This window comes from Saccostrea cucullata, unplaced genomic scaffold (assembly GCF_032062105.1).
Source record: "Saccostrea cucullata isolate Sc308-1 unplaced genomic scaffold, CSIRO_AGI_Scuc_v1 ctg269, whole genome shotgun sequence".
NCBI classification, from domain to species: domain Eukaryota; kingdom Metazoa; phylum Mollusca; class Bivalvia; order Ostreida; family Ostreidae; genus Saccostrea; species Saccostrea cuccullata.
In genome coordinates this window covers 403891-423355 of record NW_026935187.1, presented here as the reverse complement: position 1 = coordinate 423355, position 19465 = coordinate 403891, and the positions used below count along the sequence as shown (strand labels likewise).

The following is a 19465-nucleotide window of genomic DNA, read 5'->3' as shown; positions in this document are numbered from 1 at the left end:
AAGAACTGAAACTAGACTAAGAGTGTGTTTGTAAATATAGGTTTCAACTGTCATTTAATGTACTAGCAGTTGAGGTACTTTTTAATTCATAAATTTTCTTCAATATCTCTATTTCTTGGATATCCTAAAGTTTTTATTCACTTCTTCAATGAATCAAAACATTGATTGAGATTTGACTGTTTTATCATTACATTTATAAAACAGATGTAATTTCATGATGAATATATATCGATGAAGATGAGTCCATTTGGGCAGTAAATTTTTACAGGAAGTGAATAAGTAAATAAAAAACAGATGTTCAGCTGTAAAATGATTCATTGATGAATGATATTCATTGTTCACTCTCGTTTTTCTTGTGAAAATTTATACTTTGTTTATGTTCGTCTATAGGGATCTCAAGATTATTTATTACAGAAAGCCAAACTGGAAGACAAATCAACGTTCTTCAGGTGAAGAAATCTATTTTGAGAACAGGACGTTCTTTTTATATAACATACTTTCACCAAATGCTATAATTAAAAATCTTTTCTTGTTCATCAATTTGTAACCCTATAATTCTTCAAACATCTCCTTTGATCTGGAATTAAGATTTTGATGATTTCACTCAATTAATCCATCAAATCATAGGGTTCAGCAATTTTACCCTTACTGAGTGTGCTAACAGTTAAAAAAGTCAGCGAACTGATACAAGTAACATCTGCTGGTTGCCAGAGCTCAGTGCTCGGGATTCTGAATGCCAAATTTCCAGAGATTTCTGAGTTTGAGTTTCTTGCTTTCATCAGGACAAATTGCAGGAGAAGTGTTTGATCAGAAGTTGTAAGGCTCCAGTATTAGGCTTCATGCATTCTGATGTCAAAGATAAATGTACTAGTGTATACTCATTAATTAAAAGGGAGTCTAAGAACCAGAAGATCTTTGGGGAGTGCAAGGAATATGTTGTCTTTTATTTTACTATATCCCAAAATGAACTCTCTTTTTTTTTTTTTTTTTTTTTAAGCAAAACAGATTTAGAAGTGAGTGCATGTTTCACTCTATCAATACCTCAATTTTGTTGCACATTTCTTTACATTCAGCCTGATTGAAATATAGGTATTGCACTGACCTGTTCCATGAAAACAAACCTATTCAGAAGGATTTATACAGTTATTGTAAAACGTCATGCTAATGGATATTCCGATTACAGTGCTATAGGGATCACTTTACTGTATGAAAGTTTCAATTCACTATACGTGTGTTCACTATAAGCTTATTTTACTGTATTTCCATAAGTTCAATCAACCTCCTCATCAGTGACTTAATAAAGTAAGTTGATCCCTCATCATTATACTGTTGAACAGTTCTCTTATTGAAGTCTTATAATCAAGCAATAAAAAATATAGTGCTTGAAATGTTCACTTTTTCTCCTGCTTATACATCATATTACTCTAGAGTTGACAGCTAGTAGTTAAGCAAAAAAGTTAACGTAGGTTGACAAACATGGTTGTTTTGATTTGGTTAATTGTTGTCTGGTATAGGTAGTTTTTGTTGAATAACAGTAGAAATATAAGTGTTATGAACAAGTTTTCAGATTGTCATTTCTTTAAGTAAGTATATATTTTCCTTCCCCATGTAACTCTCATATAACATGGATACTTTTCCTTAAGTTGGTAGATAAATATGCTTAAACATTTCCTTAATATGATGGCAAGTTGGCAACAGTTTCATGACCATATTTGAAGTTTAAGCATTATAATAATCTTTGTCAGCCACCAAGACCTTAAATGGACAAGGGTAATTTGAAACAATTTCAGATATGCCTTGTATATAATTCACAATTTTTTGAGAGATAAAAAAGATTAAAGATAAACATTTGAAGGGTTGGATGACAGTGGTAAATAAAAATGCAGTCTGTCGCAAAGGGTGTAAGAAGAGACCTTAGGATTATATTCGCTGGGTAATACCCCGTTTTTTTGTGTTTGCTTTTCTTTGTATTGTTTAGTGGTGAAAAAGAGGTCCTGGTCCTTGTTTTCTCCAACACTCAAGATTTTGAAACTGCCATTTTGGAGTGACATCAAATGGATAAAGACATTTTGACCGATATTTCCATTTTGGTGGAAAAATATGGAACAGTTATATCCATAGGCGCTGTAAATGGGTAATTTTATTAAGCTCTTTCCCCATTGAAAACAGGTGTAACAGTACAATTGTACTGGTGTATATAAACTTCTATGTTATAGTTTGTTATGTATTCGTAACTATTCGGATAACTCTCCGTTAGTCACTTGTCGCGGGAGGAAATTTGGGAAGGAAGTCGCTCAGGATGAACTTCATTTTCACGACAGCTATAGGAGAGAGATTTTTTTGTGTGTCAGCTTAAATGTTAGTTACGTAGAGAAATAACATGGAGACGGAGAAAAGAGGAAGAACAAGAAGATCTCCGAGTTGGTAAGGGTACTTCAGTTTTGTGAGAGTTAATGATGTCGTTATTGATTGATTGGATAACACTGGGCTCAGGGCTTTTCTGTGTGATTTAAGTCCTCATTAAGTCAACCTAAATGTCGAGTGACCCAGTATGTACCACTGAGCTTTGTAAGGATGATTGGGCCATAATGTTAATTCATTTGCCCACATTCTTGTTTGGGCTTTACTCAGTACTTGAAAGGAAAAATGCTGGTACTTAGACAAATTTATTGATGCCAATAATTTATAGCAATCGACATATATAATGATTTTTATTTAACATGACAATACTGAACAGGATAATGTAAACCAAAAATAGATTTACAAATGACGAAATATTTTGCCTATATTGATAGTCCGATTTGGTCAGCTGACCAATACATCACGTTTTAGGCAACTATGATATATTTATTTTGTATCGACTTGAATATCAAATCAGTAATTGCTAGAGGCTTGGACCAATGCAGGTTAACCAAGCAGTCATGAATATTTAGGATGGTTAAACATCAGGACTTCGTGATTGTACAATACATACACTATAAGCCTGTATAAATGTGTGAATGATATAAGAACGGACCTCAGCATCATGAACCATGTGTACTGGAGAGACAATGATATTATGTCCATTTAAATATAATATTCTTGTAGATTATTTTAAAATGACTTCCTTGAAAGCAGATATTTTATACCATATTGCATTAGAATAAGATGTGTACATAAGTTTTACAATTCGATGTACAAGTTCAGTGGGTGGTAATGGAAATTTTGTGCAAGAATTTACAAGTATGCTTATGATGCAAGTGCATGCTTTGTACCTCTTTAATTAAAACAAAAAAAAAATAAATTTGTTACAAATTTATTTGAATTTAATTAAAGGTACATGTAATTACTGTCAGTCAAGTGGTATTCCAGCTAGAATATGATAAATTTTGAAGATGCATTCAACATTTCGGCATATACTGTTAGTCTGTTACTAACCATAAAAATTATGATTTTACACAAAGCAGGGCTATCATTATCTGATAATATGGATCTGATGTCCTTTAAGTCTATAAATCAGCTGATGTGTTATTTCCTTAATCCCATTGTTGCTCTAACCACCTGTTGAAAGGGCCCTGAGTAGCTTAGTGACTGGTCCTAATGCTATCACTTTGCAGATCTCACCATTAAAATTACCATCATGTACAATGATTGACCCCTGGCTAAGGGTGGGCTATTAGGACCTATACACCTTATCTGATTTTGACAGTATATGGTCGCATGATAGTGGTTCAGGTTTGGAAGAATTGTATAATGGAAGTTGTTGACCATCTGTGATTTTAGTTACATGTCAAGATGAAATCTGTAATATTTTGTGTGTCATTTAAGGTGAGGTTTGTAAATTTAAGCAAAGAAAGAATTGGATTGCTGTTTCAGATGATGAAGCTTATTTGCAGAGCTTTGTTGAACATTGATGCATCTGGATTATGTTGATACTTGTATATTCAGAAAATTTGTAATATATATAATAGCAGAATTTTTTTTCTGTAGGATTAGAAGGTGATGTAGACAGGTATGTGCAATATTTGTTTACTCGGGGAGTTGTATACCTCTGCTCGATTTCAACTGCAGGCTGGAAAGTAATTGGCATGTTGTACTAGGAAACAAAATATAAATTCACCCCTGCAAGATGAAATTCATAATTTCAGAACCTTTAATTTATGAATGGTTCATGAAAATTCACAATCATATTCATGAATGTTTCAAAGATGGTACATGAATGTTATTCATGAATATATTCATAAAATGTTGTTTATGAACATGAACAAATGATTTTATATTTACTTCATTTCTAGGAAAGGTGATTGAGCTCCCCAAAACAGGGTGTAGGCAAGCTGAATTTGTTTCTGTTTATAAAACAAACAAACTTGGTCAGTGGTCAAATTGACGTACACAATTTGGAGACAAAGGGGTAGTAATTGACGCACAAAGCCTCATTCATTGTAACAATGGAGTGGTATACCTGTGTGTTCAGACTGGAGTTTTATGACATACTGTTTGTCTTTGGTTAGCTATCACAAGATATTGAAGACTATTTGGTTTACGATCTATGGGTGTCTGGTTTAGTACAATCTCTGGGTATCTGACAATGTCAGAGGGGTGTGAAAAGTTGTTGAAGTATTCTCCTTGAACTATATGTGTATACTGACTTTGCAGTCGGAGGTCCTCAAAATAAGTTCAAGTCTTAGGCATAGAATAAATCTCTGTTACTCTATAGGATGATTTTTATTTAATTTTTATTTTTTTTATTTTCCTTCAATAAAGGGAGGGCATAATATAATTTGCTTTGCTGCTGTCTGTCAGTCGGTCATTGGGTCGGGATCTGTCTGTCGGTCTACCATCAGTTTCCGTTCATTTTTTTTGTAGAGGTTGCACATATTGAAATGAAATTTAATTGGTATACAGATTTATCATAAGAATTATAGGTCAAGTACTGTTTTGGGTATTGCTATTTTTGACAGAGTTTTACTGCCCATTATTTGGGGGTGGAGGGCATAAGTGTTTTGCAGATATCTCTTATTGAAACGTAATTTTTATGGTAATAATTTAAACTGTAGAAATTCACTGAAAAGCAGATTGCCATTTGTGGATGCTTAATCAAGAAATCAAATACAAGAAAATTTCCTGCTAGAATCTTTATCACTGGGACTATACTGATGTTAAATTCATTAGCTAGATGCTATTTGCAGCAGGATGCAGACTGCAATGTTTATAAAATTGTTAATTTATTTTGAGAGAAAATCCATGCATATATTTTAATTACAGCATTTTTATCTTTATTTACGTCATAGGATGTTACCATTATGTTAGCTTCCCTATTCTTCGCTGTTTGTACAATGCACAAAATTGTTTGTTTAAAATGATAAGTCCCTTTATTTTCATATTTATATTATGAGTTTGTTTATATGGGTGGGACTTGCAGGAGTCGATGACTTTTCTTCAAACCATTTTGTAGGTCTTTGTCTGTAAATGACGCATTGGATAATTAATATTTCAAATGAATTGATGCAGATCCAGTAGTTTTTTCCTCCCCCATTTTCTCCTAGACACTTTCTCAGATTTTAATCAATAGATCCACCTATTGATACATTAAATACTGTACAGTCAAACCATTTAACAGATTTAAAACTGCAGTGTAAGAGATATTTGATCGTGAAGGCTTTTCATTGCCTTTTTCACATTGATCACTTGTAGAACACAGATAATCTCAAGCAGAGAGACAAAATCTGTGAGAGATTTGAGTCACAATTTGCAGTGTCTCTTGTCATTTTTTTTTCACATAATGTCAGGAAATCGATTTCCGTGTTGTTTCTCCGTGCACCGAAAAAATGTGGGTGACAATGTCGTGATGCAATATTGTCGGTTCACGGTTATACGTCGAAAAAAGAAATCTGTTGTATAAGGTTGAAATTTACATTTGCATGTTTCTGAAGGACAAACAATTTATTACTGGGTCTCTCAGTGTTTGCTGTGTATTGACTATAGGATTTTTTATTGATTGGAATTAACTTTAGTGTGTTAGTCATCCTCTTGCAAAGTGTGCTGATAGACCGGACAGCCCACTGTGTGCTGCAGACTATGTGTGCAGTTGCTATAATCTAAGCACGGAATTATTATATCGTCCCTCACATGATATTTGTTGTGGATGTGCAAGCGAGAGGAAAAACAAATATAGGTTGACATAATGACTATGTGTGGATTTTTACACGGAAGTTTTGCTGTTCGCTGGTCTCAATTTGAGTAGATTTTCACTCAGCGAACATCGAAAGATAACATTGATCGTCAAGTATATTCCATTTTCGGAGATCTCATTTGTTAATGGCTTCAAATATGTTGTGGTAAGTTTTTCGTAGCATTCCATTGATTACACAGTTGATTCATGCAGGTTCACAAAAATCAGCTTAATGTTTAAAATAGTGATTGAGAAATATTCAGGGAATCTGAGTTTAAAGTATTTCTGCTGAGCATTGAATGCTCATTTAAGATATGTGATATTTTTGATGCACTTAGATCTTCATCCTAACCAAATAGCTAAAGCAGTGGAGAGTTAATCTAAGTATATTTACAGAGGTATATAATTGCCAAAGAGTTCCATTAGTACATTTATCTCAAACTGTAAGGTTGGATAATTATCTGAATGTCGCTATATACAATGTAATTAATATCAAGTTGATAAGTGGTTATTTTAAATCTTTAGTTTTCTTTGATCATGCAATGTTAAAATACTTGTAAAATTAATTTTCTTGAATCAAATTTGAAATTTAAAAACCCTGACATCCTTTAGGAAGTGGGTTTCAGTACAGAGGACTTTGAGTTGTGTTGACATGTGGTTTATATACAAATGTTAAGAGCTTTATAATTACATGTGCTCCAGATTTCTTTTTATCCCTGTATACATAGACACTCTTCCAGGATTTCCTCTACTACTTAAATTCTCAATTCAAGAAGGATTAAAATTGGCCAAAAAGTGAGGGGAAATTTTTATTGTTTGGACATGACTTGTGTTTGTTTGTAGAATCTTTTCAGAAGTTACTATAATATGGTATTTTGGAAGACTTTAATCACTTGGTTTAATACCCATTGGCATACTTTTTATATCAGCCCCAGATCATGTATTAAGTATAAGTTTTCATCAATAAAGGTTAAAAAATCACCTGTACTGTTCAGCTATATAGGGTGTGAGTACTGTATCTATAGCTTATAATCAGGTGTTGTATTGATTTTCTGCATTCCTTCTGCATACCTGGATACTTTTTCAGGCCAGAATCAATGTAATTACTTGATGTTTTATTCATCATTGCAGCACACCCTGGATTCTGGTCCAATTTCCCAGCTTCTGTAATTATTGGTAACAGCTAGAATGTTCTGAAACGATTTCTTTTAGTGTTGAAATTCCTATCCTTGTAATGAATTGGCACAATTGAATAAATCGATCAAATCAGTGCAAAACTGACCGGAGTGTATGCACCTTTAAAACAACTACCAGATATATCATGAAATTTAATTATATTATCCCTTCATTGTCTTTCCTTAAAGCCTGAGGTATATAGACCTTTTAAACCGAAGATTTAAGCTGGGAACAAATTAGTGTACTTGCTGACATGTAAATATTGGCTGCCGACTGACCTGAAAGGGCACCAGACATTATTACCTGTCTTAAGGGAGTGTAATTTACTTGTCAATCTTTGTGTACGACACAAGTCACAGATTTCTTTATACGAAAAAACACAAAGAGAGGGATCTTTACATTTTGTAAATAAAACCAGAATTCCTGCCAGTTTGCAGTGATTTGAAATAATTAGGGCAGAAAAGGGTCTTTGTACTGTACTGTTGTGCACTTTGCTTTATAGGTGTGTGAATAATGTATTTTGAAAAGTGCAAATTGAAAGGTCAGATTAGATAATGCTTTCAAAATCGAATTGTTGCAGCCATCATAAAAGTTTGTTTTATCAATCACCCAAGCTGTTGTCATGGATTGATATTAAGCTGTCAAATGTTGGATTGGTACACATATATATATTTATAAAGAAAAACAAACAGTAATCAAGTTCAAAGTCCACTAAAACAATCAAAATAGTTGTGAGTCAGCTAGAGCAAACAAAAATTAGGTGGGATCAGGTGCCATGGAGGAGTAAGCTTTCCCTATTGACCAGTCACAGCCTCTATGCAAATTGTGCCCCTTGTCACGATTGAGTGAATGAAGAAATCTGTAGGCAATTCAATTTATTTAACATCTGTGTTCCTGATTTACTTTTTCCACACAATTTTTGAATCATTCATTACAAAAATTGAAGAGATACATGAAACTGATAAAAAAGTATCACAGCTGCTTTTAATGGGGTGCAATTTCATCCATTTTAGAGAGAGAGAGAGAGAGAGAGAGAGAGCTAATTAACAACCTGTTTATCAATTAATTGTTTGCTTATAAATAAATTCTACACATGGCATTTATCTTCCCTGATGTTAATCAAAAGCCCCAAACTGTGCAGATTCTCTTGATTTCTTTTATCCCGTTATTTATCAGAATGTTATGGTCAATTTGTCATACAATTTCTTGACCACTCACCAACTAATGACCGTTTAATGCAGACAGATCTTCCTACAATAAATATTCTTCAGTAGAACAGGTTCATGTTCACCCTGCATGGAGTTGCCCTGTTCCTTCCTTGAAGCCAGGAATTTTTCAAAAAGATACTGGTCTTGTATCCACCAGGTGTTCGGTGGTGTTCGGTTGAGACCACATGGTGCTCACTTCTCTAATTCTTTTGGAGGATTTTATTTTTGAAGGTTATCAGAATCAACAGGCAGTTATGTAGGAAATATTTCGTATTAATAAAAATGAGGTTGGGATGGATGGATATTTTTTGTGGAGGTAATTTAAGTGGACTAGAATTCTGAAGTGAAACTTTGACAATATGATTGGGATTTTAGACCTGTTTTCAAACTGGTAAGAACACTCATAAGTATAAATGATAGAGTCAATACCCTAATTTTCCTTTACATGTAATTTATGTAAAATATATTACATTATAATTCAGTCATATATTAAATTGTTTTGTTGATTATAAACAACATGTATTGTGTAGGAGGTGAGAATTAATAGAGGTTTTTGCCCATACATGTATTGGTTTTCATGGGATTGGTGCATCTGCATAATCATTGACTAAATTTCAATAAAAAAAAATCAGTTATATTGGAAAGGAAGAGGAGGAAGGATAAATGATAATTATATATAAAAATATGCTTAAATCTTGGGTTAAATTGATAGTTTTTGAGGGTGCTTTATATGCTAAGCACTTAATTTATTTATTGAGCTAACTTTATAATGAAGGTAAAAACGAAAGTACAGTTTGCAATCGTCAGCACTAAAAAATATGGAACTGATCTTCATAAACAGTGTCATTTTTTAGTTATTTGTTTCTTGTAATTCTGATGCTTGTTCTTACAAGCACAACAATATTATAATGCTTGCATACATGCAGTAAAAACACTTTCATTAGCTTGGTTTTCTTAGGAGCGTTACTACTTTTTGTTCAGACAATGATTATGTAATACATACAATTCTTTTCTAGCATGGCATTAAGTAGCTGTATATATATACAATCTTAGGAGCTGTCAGCTAGTAGTCTATAATCTGAAAATCAGATTTAACTACTTTTCTGCTCATTAAATATATATGATCCTCTTTCTACTCTATAAACCCAAGTCTCAGTAGGCCACCAATAGGATTATAATTAGCAGTTTACCCTTTTCTATTAAAGTACCCTGATACATGACAAGGACGATTTCACCGCTGTCTAAGCCTGGTAGCCCGAAATTCTATCTGTCACGCAAACCCACAGCTATCACCGAAAAATAATAATATAAATCCACTTAAAGGCCTAAAGCTTTGATTGACATTGACTGATCCCAAATACCCAGTACTCTACTCGAATCTGACCACCTGTGCACTATTTCCGAGGGGGAGAGTTTAAATTGTGATCTGAATACTTGAGTCCATTTTCTTGTAGACAGACCAATATACATACAATGGAGATATACATTTAATTGTGTGTTTTATTGTTTTCCTATTGGTACTAGGAGCATTGCTGTGTTAATACGCTGGTGTTTGGAATATATGTGTGAGAATCAATAATATAATTATATATACAGGTATACAGTGAGCTTTTTTGACACTTTATATTGTAAATTGAGGAATTCAGGATATACCTGGATGTGGAATATATTTTCATTTAATTAAGGTAAAACATTTACTTGCTAGCACTTGTATGTTATTTTCTAATGTTTTGATGTATCATGATTGATGCTATAAATAAAGTCAATTAATATTTTCTTTGATTTTTAAGAAATCAAAATTGATATACAGTAAAACTCGGTTATAACGAAGTCACTGGGACCTATGAAATTACTTTGCTATATCTCGCAGTACAGTTAAGGTGCGCAATGGAAATATCGAATAATTTTTGTATTTAAAAATGTATTCGTAATCGGGATGGCGATTATTTTTAGTACATTATTTATATAGGATAATTGCAACTATTATTGATAACTACATGTCGAGGGCGATTAAATTTTATATTTAGACTAGTCACGTGATGCGGCAGTCACGCGATTCTAGCACATTAACTTGAAGTATTGATGTTACATATAAATATCACTAGTGCAAGGGCATAACCAAGTTAAATTTCCAAGTTTAGTATATAAATATTTTCAACACGCATTGTATTTTCTAAAAAGTGCTGCGATCCTGTATAAATTCTGCAATTTCAATGTTAAAATTATACTTGTTTGACCGAATGCTATATTTTTTGCTGGTCAGCGGCATGAATTATTGATATAATTAAATTGTTTTTAAGATTTCATCAGGATCGCAACACTTTTCAGATACCTTAATAGTTCTAGAGTTGAAATGTAAAAGCTTACTTGGATCCATAGAGTGTATGTCCTTGCACTAGATCGATTTATTAAGACCCCCCACATTATCCTCCGATGTACTTGCATACAGATATACGGCAGTGTCAATTAAATACGTAATGTACAGAAAATATATAAATAAAATAGTGAAGAAGACATTAAATTCAAGTTATTGGCCCATAGAATATCTGTAAATGATATTTTATTTAATTAGAGAATACATATTTTGTTGAGAAAATATTACTTGATCTGTCTCTCAGGGCATACAAACTACGTCACGTTGTAAGAAATGACGTCATATTGACAAGTGTATTGCGATAGGTGACTTGTTTATAACTTGTTATGTGGGATTTAACTAACGACAAAACAACACACTGTAGTAAGTTTTTATGTAGTTTGATGATTTCTTACTGGTTAAATTAGCAGATAAACTCATTTTATGGTATTTTAAAGAAATGTTGTATGACGTATATTGTGTATGATGTCATAGTCAAGTTTTCCCGTACAAATTAGGCTCCGCCTCCTTTTTGTAACCTTAACTGTGCTGTGCTGTAACTGACCTTATATCCGTATAAGGAGTCCATTTAAACTTTATGTAGATGGGGATCAAAGATAACTTTGATGATAATTTATATCCATGAATTCGAAAAATCCGCGTTCTTACTAAATGAGTTTAACTATATTTATAGAACTGTAATTAAATTTTTTACATATAGTTTCTCAGTGTAAGATCTGATGAGTAACTTTTAAAGGGTTGCCTTTTTAAAAAAATAAATGCATCCTTCTTAAATATGAATCAGCATCGATCCTTTGATCTGTGACTTAAAGTAAAGGGATCCATTATGCTTAACACAGAATTAATGAGCTGACAAAACATGGCTCATTGAAATTATGATAAATGTGTCTGAACACTTGAAGTACTAATTGTATTAAACAATAGATTGTGCAATGATCTTTTATTAGTCCTACTAAATTCAAGTGACTTTCTCATTATAACGTGTTTCCTTCTATCAGAAACAGATGGATATCCTTCTTTTTCTGATAAGAAAAAAAAATCTCTATTCAGATTCAGAACTTTCTTTATGTTCAAGTCCTTGACCTCTTAAGTATCACATGACCCTTGAAACTCTCCTCCAGAATTTGCTCCGACATCATGCCACTAATTATCAGGCTGTCAAACACTCAGCAGGCATTCATTTAAACTTATGTGATTATGTTTAGATTGGAATATATATTTCTACACTCTCAAGGATTTTACCGAGAGCACAAGTGTGGCTAATTTGTAATACAGAATACACTGTTTGTTTAAAATAGGTCCATGCCTACTCCTGATGAAATCTGAGGTACAAATGTCTTGTCAAGACCTGCTATGATGCTTCCAATTTCCCCTGGTGAAATCTTATGAACAGGGACCTGCAGAGCTTTTAATTTCTTAATGCAAATATACCCGGGACACAATGTTTTTTTAATACTGACAGAACTGTGCTATGACTTAGCTAATAATCCTCTGTATCTTCTTTGAAAATGATGCTTCCTTGAATAATAAAAGCAGACTGAATAATTAAGTTACCGCATTATAGCTTATCAAACAAGGCCACATAATTAAAACCTTCAGATGTCTGTTTTTTTATGAACCCCAGGCATGGCTTGTTTTCTTTCTTCCATCTGATTTCATAAGCGATGGCAATATAACTCCCTTTTATGCAGGTCTTTGTCCTTGGATATCATTATAGCCTGTAACTGGTGTGACAGAGTGAGGGCTAATGGACCCAATGCTTAATGCCTGGGGCTCATCAGTTAGACTTCTATTGATCGCTGTATCATCCTTTGATGACCTTCGCTAATTAGACCTTGTGGTCCATACATAGTGTAACTGAATGTTCCGCATCCAGCAGCATCCATTAATTTCTAGATCTGTTATTGATTGGGATGGCTATCAGGGATTTCTCTGTTCTGTTTACTAACTGAATTATTTGTAAGGACAGTTGGCTTTTTTTTTTTAAACAAAGGGCAATAAAAAAAACATTGTTCTTTGTTGTGTTAGAGTTTGTAAGGAGAGGGTATACCTTTTTGCTGCAGTTTCAGGTATCTCTCTTTGCTTCGTCTTAATTGATTTATCATGTTATTGTACAGAAAACTTGCTATTAATGTTTGAAGATGATTTGTTTTGAAAGAGAAAAATAATGTTTCTAGTGCTGTGTAGAGGGTTTAGTTCCATTAATCTTCTTATTTTTATGTTCTTGTGTAAGAAATGGTGCATATTTTTTTTGTATATTTAGATTTTTTCAGACAGACATTGGAGTGTAATCTTAGTATTATAGATATGTCTATTCAAAACATCATATGTTCTTCCAGGAGATTGGATCTAATTTGTGTTTTCTCTGTTTTACAGTGTCACTAGCTCCCACAGCGGAGAAGAATTTCTGCGGAACAAGAATCGTTCTCGTTCTGTCGGAGGATCGCCACTCGAGTCGCCGCGAAGCAGCAGACTCCTCAACCAGACCAGTCTCCACAGCAACCGCTGTCAACGACAAAGGTCATTTCGAAGAAATGAAGACGAAATAAAACGCTCAAGGTCACAGTCCGTGGCTTACGAACTCTCACAAGACTTGCAGGACAAACAGGTGGAAATGTTGGAAAGAAAGTACGGTGGATCTATACGATCACGGCGGGCCGCCAAAATTATACAGAGGGCATTTCGCCAGTATACCATGAACAGAAACTTTGAAAAATTACGAATAGCTGTTGGTGAACGTCGATTATCGAAACGTTTATCTGAATTAGGAAGAAGTAATACTGTAAGTGCTGATGCTTATTTTATGAATTCATCACCGATTTTACCAGGTAATGGTGATTTACAAAGACACTCGGATGTGGTCGGGAAACGGATGGACAGTGATAAGCTTCGATTCGGTGAAAACCGACTACGACAGCAAATGTCTTTGGACCAAAATACACGATTTGACTCCCAATTACCTTACAAAAGAATAACAGATAAGAGAAAACTAGAACGACACAAGGAGATAGATCTTACAGAAATTCCGAAAGATACAAAATCTGTCTCCAACGAAACCAATAATAACCGAAACTCTTGTCCTGAAATGAATGAAAGCAGTGCTAGTGACTCTCCTCAGCCTACGCCTGCAGAAAGTGCAATCGATCCGCATAGTCTCGACTTTGAAACTTTACTGGAAAATAAAGACACAGGAATAGTGCTAGCAGAAAGTTTTCATAGTGATCAGAGTAATCAGGATGGATCAATGTATTGTGGTGGCTATAATCACAAGAAAATGTCCGCCTCATCACTCTATTCCAATGCAAGTACAGACACATTAGAAAATAAAAGTGAATGTTACGATTCTTACAAGTCAAACTTCTCAGATTCTGGCTCCTATGGTAGCCAAGGAGATTTACAAATTAAAATAGACTCTGTCCAGCCATTAGAAACAATGAGATCGCCTGAACAAAAACAAATGGCAGACCAAACTCACAAATACTACATGCAACAGGGAATTAAAATGCGTAAAAATGACAGTTCGGGTTCATTATCGGGTAAAAAGCCACCTCAGGTACCTGTTCGAGGTCCAGAGGCCTCGCCTATTTGGAAACGTAAAGGTGCTAATACAAACGGAACACCTCCTGCACCCATTTCCAACAAACTTCAGGAACCGAAACGCATGAGCAACATATCAGAACTCAGTGAAGCCGACTCACTACTGGATGTTCCTTGTTCGAGTTCTCCGAGTTCGGAAACTATTAGTATAGGAAGTGAGTCTAGTTTAGTGTACCAGCGTAAAATAAGGATAAGTGGGGCGCCAGAACATGGTGGACATAGTGGTGTGCATAAATCAGACAAGTCACGGAAACGCACATATCGTATAGGCCTCAATATGTTCAACAAGTAAGTATTCAATTGTAGATCTGACAATTAATTTTGATGAACATAACTGGTTTGTTTCCAAATTTCTGTTAGAAGGACTAAAAAAATGATATTTGATCCATTCTCACAAACTCAGATAGATGTTTGTGCCTCACACATCATGCACATACCATTGGTATGCTGGATTGAGTTAAATATTTTAAATATCTTGTTAACCCCAGTGAGTTACAGATAATAAGGTTTGACTTAAGGTAGGATTCTTCTCCGGTTTTTGACTAGATGAAATATTCAAAGTACATTTCTTGATATGTCATATATTTAGATGTAAGAAGTTTAAAAGACCATTTTTTTCTTTCCTCATCATTATACAACTTTAAATAGAAACGGTAAACTGCGTCTGAAAACTAGCAGGGAACATATTTTTGGCGGAATGGTGGCGTATGAAAATATCTACTTTTCTGCCTCTCAAAATTATTAAAGATCATTGAATTTAGTTATATTTTTTACACAATCAAAGACTAGACGAAATTTTCAAATGTAAGTTAAGTTAATAATAAGGGACACACGTTTCAAAATATATCAAATAAATAAGATTTTTCATACATATTAGAACTATGTTGGCTTTTAAATGCTTCACATCTAAGTACAAATTTGAGCCAAAAATCCTTCAAAAGTGTTTTTTCTCTCTTAGTGATCAAAACTTTCAGTTTTTGTACCATTTTGTACCTTAATCTGACAACTTTACTATATGTGAAAACTGGAAAAAGTTAAATATAGGAAGCATATAAAAATAACTAATAAATCCTAAAAATTTAAGAAAAGTAGTTCGGATTAGCAAATATATTTCATTTAAATAATCCATGTCAGTTTGGTAATATCATTTTATAGGCCCAATATGGTGGTATCTTTTTATGCAAAAAGAATAACATTCAATCTTTTGAATTACAAGTAGGGATCACATGACTGAAAACAGTATTTTTTTATTCTTTATGTCCATGGAAAAGGTAATGACCTTGACCTGACCTTGTCTCTAATATTAAACGGTCAAATTTAATCTCACTGATACCATCACTTAGTGATATTGTCCTCTTGATTCTGTGAAAATTTAAATAATTTTTAAATACAAGAAATGTGAGAAGAATCCTACCTTAAGGAATAACTGTCTTATTTTTCAATTTATGAAGTGATCAATTGATTGGCTTGCATGATAATTTGCATAAACGCCGAAAGCGTTTATGCATAAAATTATCACGCAAGCCAATCGATTGATCATCTTCATGAAATTGAAAAATCTGACAGTTATTCCTTATATTTACATGCTTTGAATCCGCCAAGGCCAAAATAAAATTATAGTTTGTTTGGAATTGCCTCCCGCCTTATTGAAATGCCCCCTCCTGAAAAAATTTTATTGACCAAAAGTAGGAAGATTTTTTTTTATTTATAATCAATTTTTTTTGCCCATTAAATGTATCACATACACCATACATAACACTGAAATATAATATCAGATCTATGTAAAATTAGTCTTTTTGTTGATGGTAGATACTTTTTCTAAAAGCCAGAAAATGTATTTACTGTTTACTGAGATTTTTATCAAAAATTTGAAATTTATCTTCAATTTAAAAAAAAAAAAATAATTTCCCTCCCTCCCTCCTGACTGTCAGAAACCCTTCGGGCGGCAATTCCAAACAAACAATTTTTTAAGGATGGCCCAATCCACGCGCTCAAAGCCCTGCGTCAGTTTAGCTGTTTGTCCCACCCTGCATGTGGTTTTTTTTGGAACCGTGCCAATACATTGTTGGGGAAATAATGTACACTTTAATGTTTGGTAATTTTATCTCAGACAAAGACATTGGAAATGTAAATATTGTGGGATAAGTCCAATATATAATACAAATTCATCATTACTTTGGATTATTGGTAGGAGAAAGTAATTCAATTCTATTTCACAGTCAAACCTTATTATCTCAAACTTGATGGAAGTGAAAAAAACTTGGTACATATAGATTAATTCAGGTATTGACGCTAAAATTCTGTAAGAAAATAAAAAGGTTGAGACTATCTGAATCACTATGACATAATTCCTAAATGTGAATGAGATATTGGTGTTTGAGATCCTAAAGTTTATAACTACATGTATATAAAGGAAGAATTGTTTTCTCCATTTCATTAATTAATTAGAATTAAATGAATTATGCCAGCAAAGAAATGCATCACATGGCACAGTACATGCAGGACCCACTTATGAGCTTGATTTGTACCATTTATGGAGTTTGTACAATAAATAAATTGAACACCAACATCAAACATTGACCATTCAAGGAAGAAATTGATTTTGAAAATTGCTCACAGCTCTTGAAACAACAGTGGATGTTTTGCTTTACTGTAAATCAATATCATGCAAGTGGGGATGTTTGTTACTGTTTAGGGTATTGATTATGACTCATACATGAAACAGTTTCCAACAGCAGTTATAACACATTCTGTATTTGTTATTATAGTCAAATCTGTTTTGATACAAAACTGTACACCAGCTGTTTCATCCCTGTGGATTAGGCCAAGCAAACAAATGTTACTCAAGAGTTACACTGTAGGCCCTTAGCAATTAAATAGAATTCTTTGCAACAAGTCTTGGGAATGGCAGAACATCTGTTCCTTAAATTAAAATGAGGCTTTGGGAAGCATTGATGAAAATAGAAAATAATTAACTCAGCACAATGTTAAACTCAACAAGGGAATGACTATGAGTCCAGTGTTTTTTAAAGAGAACAGAAACTGAAATAAGCTTTCAGTATGGCATATATCTATCAGATTGTATACTTTTTACATGTTTAATATCTAAATTTTTTTTATTATCTTTTTCTCAAGTTGAATCTCGATGCCTGGCAATTTCAACCAAACTAGCAAAAAAGCTTCCTTGAGCAAAGAGAACTTGAATTTGGTCAACATTGCAGGGCTCTACTCTTTTTCCAAGAGGAGATAATTGAGAGATAATGAAAATTCAATGGCATGTTAAATTTCAAACTTCTTCTTCTATAGAACACGTAGAACCACTGGACCAGCTAAGAAGTTGAATAAAGCTTCATATCAGGATGTATAAATTCTAAAACACTGTTAACAGTTAACAAAAAATGGCATGAAAAATCACCTGAGACTCTTATTTGGAACTAGTCAGAATATATACCTGTCATTAACATTTGGTTTCTTGACATGGGGTTACCCAATAGTGTGGAGAACTCTGGCACTTGGCAGCTTAGAGACTGAAAATCATTAATTAGTTAGATGGGTTAATTACCACTATGAATATCACCGTCAGATCCCTGGCATCCGTATGCTGTTTACAATATTTGATGTGTTGTGGCAATTCTATTTTAAAGAAAATATATCTATGACATGTGGCATTACCTAAATATGTTTTGAATTGTTTATATTTCTTGCACTTGGAATTAGTCAGTACAACTTCTGCAGACTTTTTGTTTTAATTTGAAAATGTTGATGCTCATCCCCCATGGCCACCCACCCACCTCCAAAAAATGAACAATTTTATTTGAATTGAAGCAAATTTTTTGATTAGTTACATGGAAAGTGTTTTCAACTAAAAACTCTCATGCTCTGAATATATAATTATGTATTCCTGTCTTGTAGAAAGCCAGAGAAGGGGATCTTGTTCCTGTCAGAGCAGGGCTTCATTGGGGAAACCCCAGGAGAAGTGGCCCATTTTCTGATCACCAGGAAAGGTCTCAGTAAGCAGATGATTGGGGAATACCTAGGAAACCTACAGAAACCATTCAATCAGCAAGTCTTAGAGTGAGTATCCAAAAAACATACAAAGCACCAAGTATTAGCCTTCAAAGGAATGATCTATTTGAGTTGGACTGACAAAAAAATAGAATGCAGACAAACAGACTATTTTTTACCAGACAGATAATTGAACTAGAGGGTCTGTAAGGTAGAATTTGTAGAAAGTAGTTCTAAGTAGTTACTGGACCTCAGGTACAGTTTTTGCTTTTAGAGACAAACTTATTACGGTACTTGTAATATTGTTCAGAAAATTTTACCCCTGTCCCCTTTCAAATTCTTTTCTACCATTGGGTTACCAACATGAAGTCGAAACTTCATACATTTCTTGTGACCCAAGGTGGTTGCATTTGTGACAATTTGAAAGACAGCATCACATGTAATCTGGCATGTATAATACATATCATTGGAGCAAAATTACATCAGAGGAAATCCCACATTTATATCCTGAATTATTATGCTTCCTGTCAGTTTGTCTCTATATAACCCATACCCTACTATTCTCGCATAGTGGTCTAAGGATTTATATAGCGTAAGCATACTATGCCGAAATAGTGCACGGCCTTATTTTCTGAATAAAATTCTTCAATGCACTCTCCGGGAATCGAACTCACGACCATGAGGTTGCCAGTCCGATGCCTTATCGATTACGCCACGGAGACGATCACTAATTGGGTGAATTTTATTAGATATATAAACTTAATTTATACAATTGACACGAGAAGGAGAAAATAGACAAATATTATTTGAAAACAGTTATATTTATTCTAAGGAATCTTAGATAAATGTGTACAACAAAGTTTCAAACTAATTACATACAGATCGTTAGATGAATTGATTTCATGGGGTCATTAAAACGCTTTTTTATATAGCGCCTGATTGAAGGATGTAAAA

At 33.7% G+C, this 19465-nt stretch overlaps 1 protein-coding gene across 10 annotated transcripts in view; it reads left to right on the top strand.

Annotated features, from left to right (window-relative positions):
• The window catches only part of LOC134242113 (IQ motif and SEC7 domain-containing protein 2-like), a 63777-nt gene that overhangs the window by 29498 nt on the left and 14814 nt on the right, over nt 1–19465 (top strand). For 6 of the 10 annotated variants that reach the window (XM_062724138.1, XM_062724145.1, XM_062724141.1 and 3 more), the window contains exons 2-3: nt 13286–14794; nt 18419–18580. In XM_062724138.1, the coding sequence (XP_062580122.1) occupies nt 13286–14794; nt 18419–18580 (1671 nt within the window). Of the gene's footprint in view, nt 1–2039; nt 2135–2268; nt 2425–6097; nt 6318–12907; nt 12979–13285; nt 14795–18418; nt 18581–19465 lie in introns of those variants that run through there. The other 4 variants (XM_062724140.1, XM_062724142.1, XM_062724144.1 and 1 more) reach the window with 4 other exon arrangements.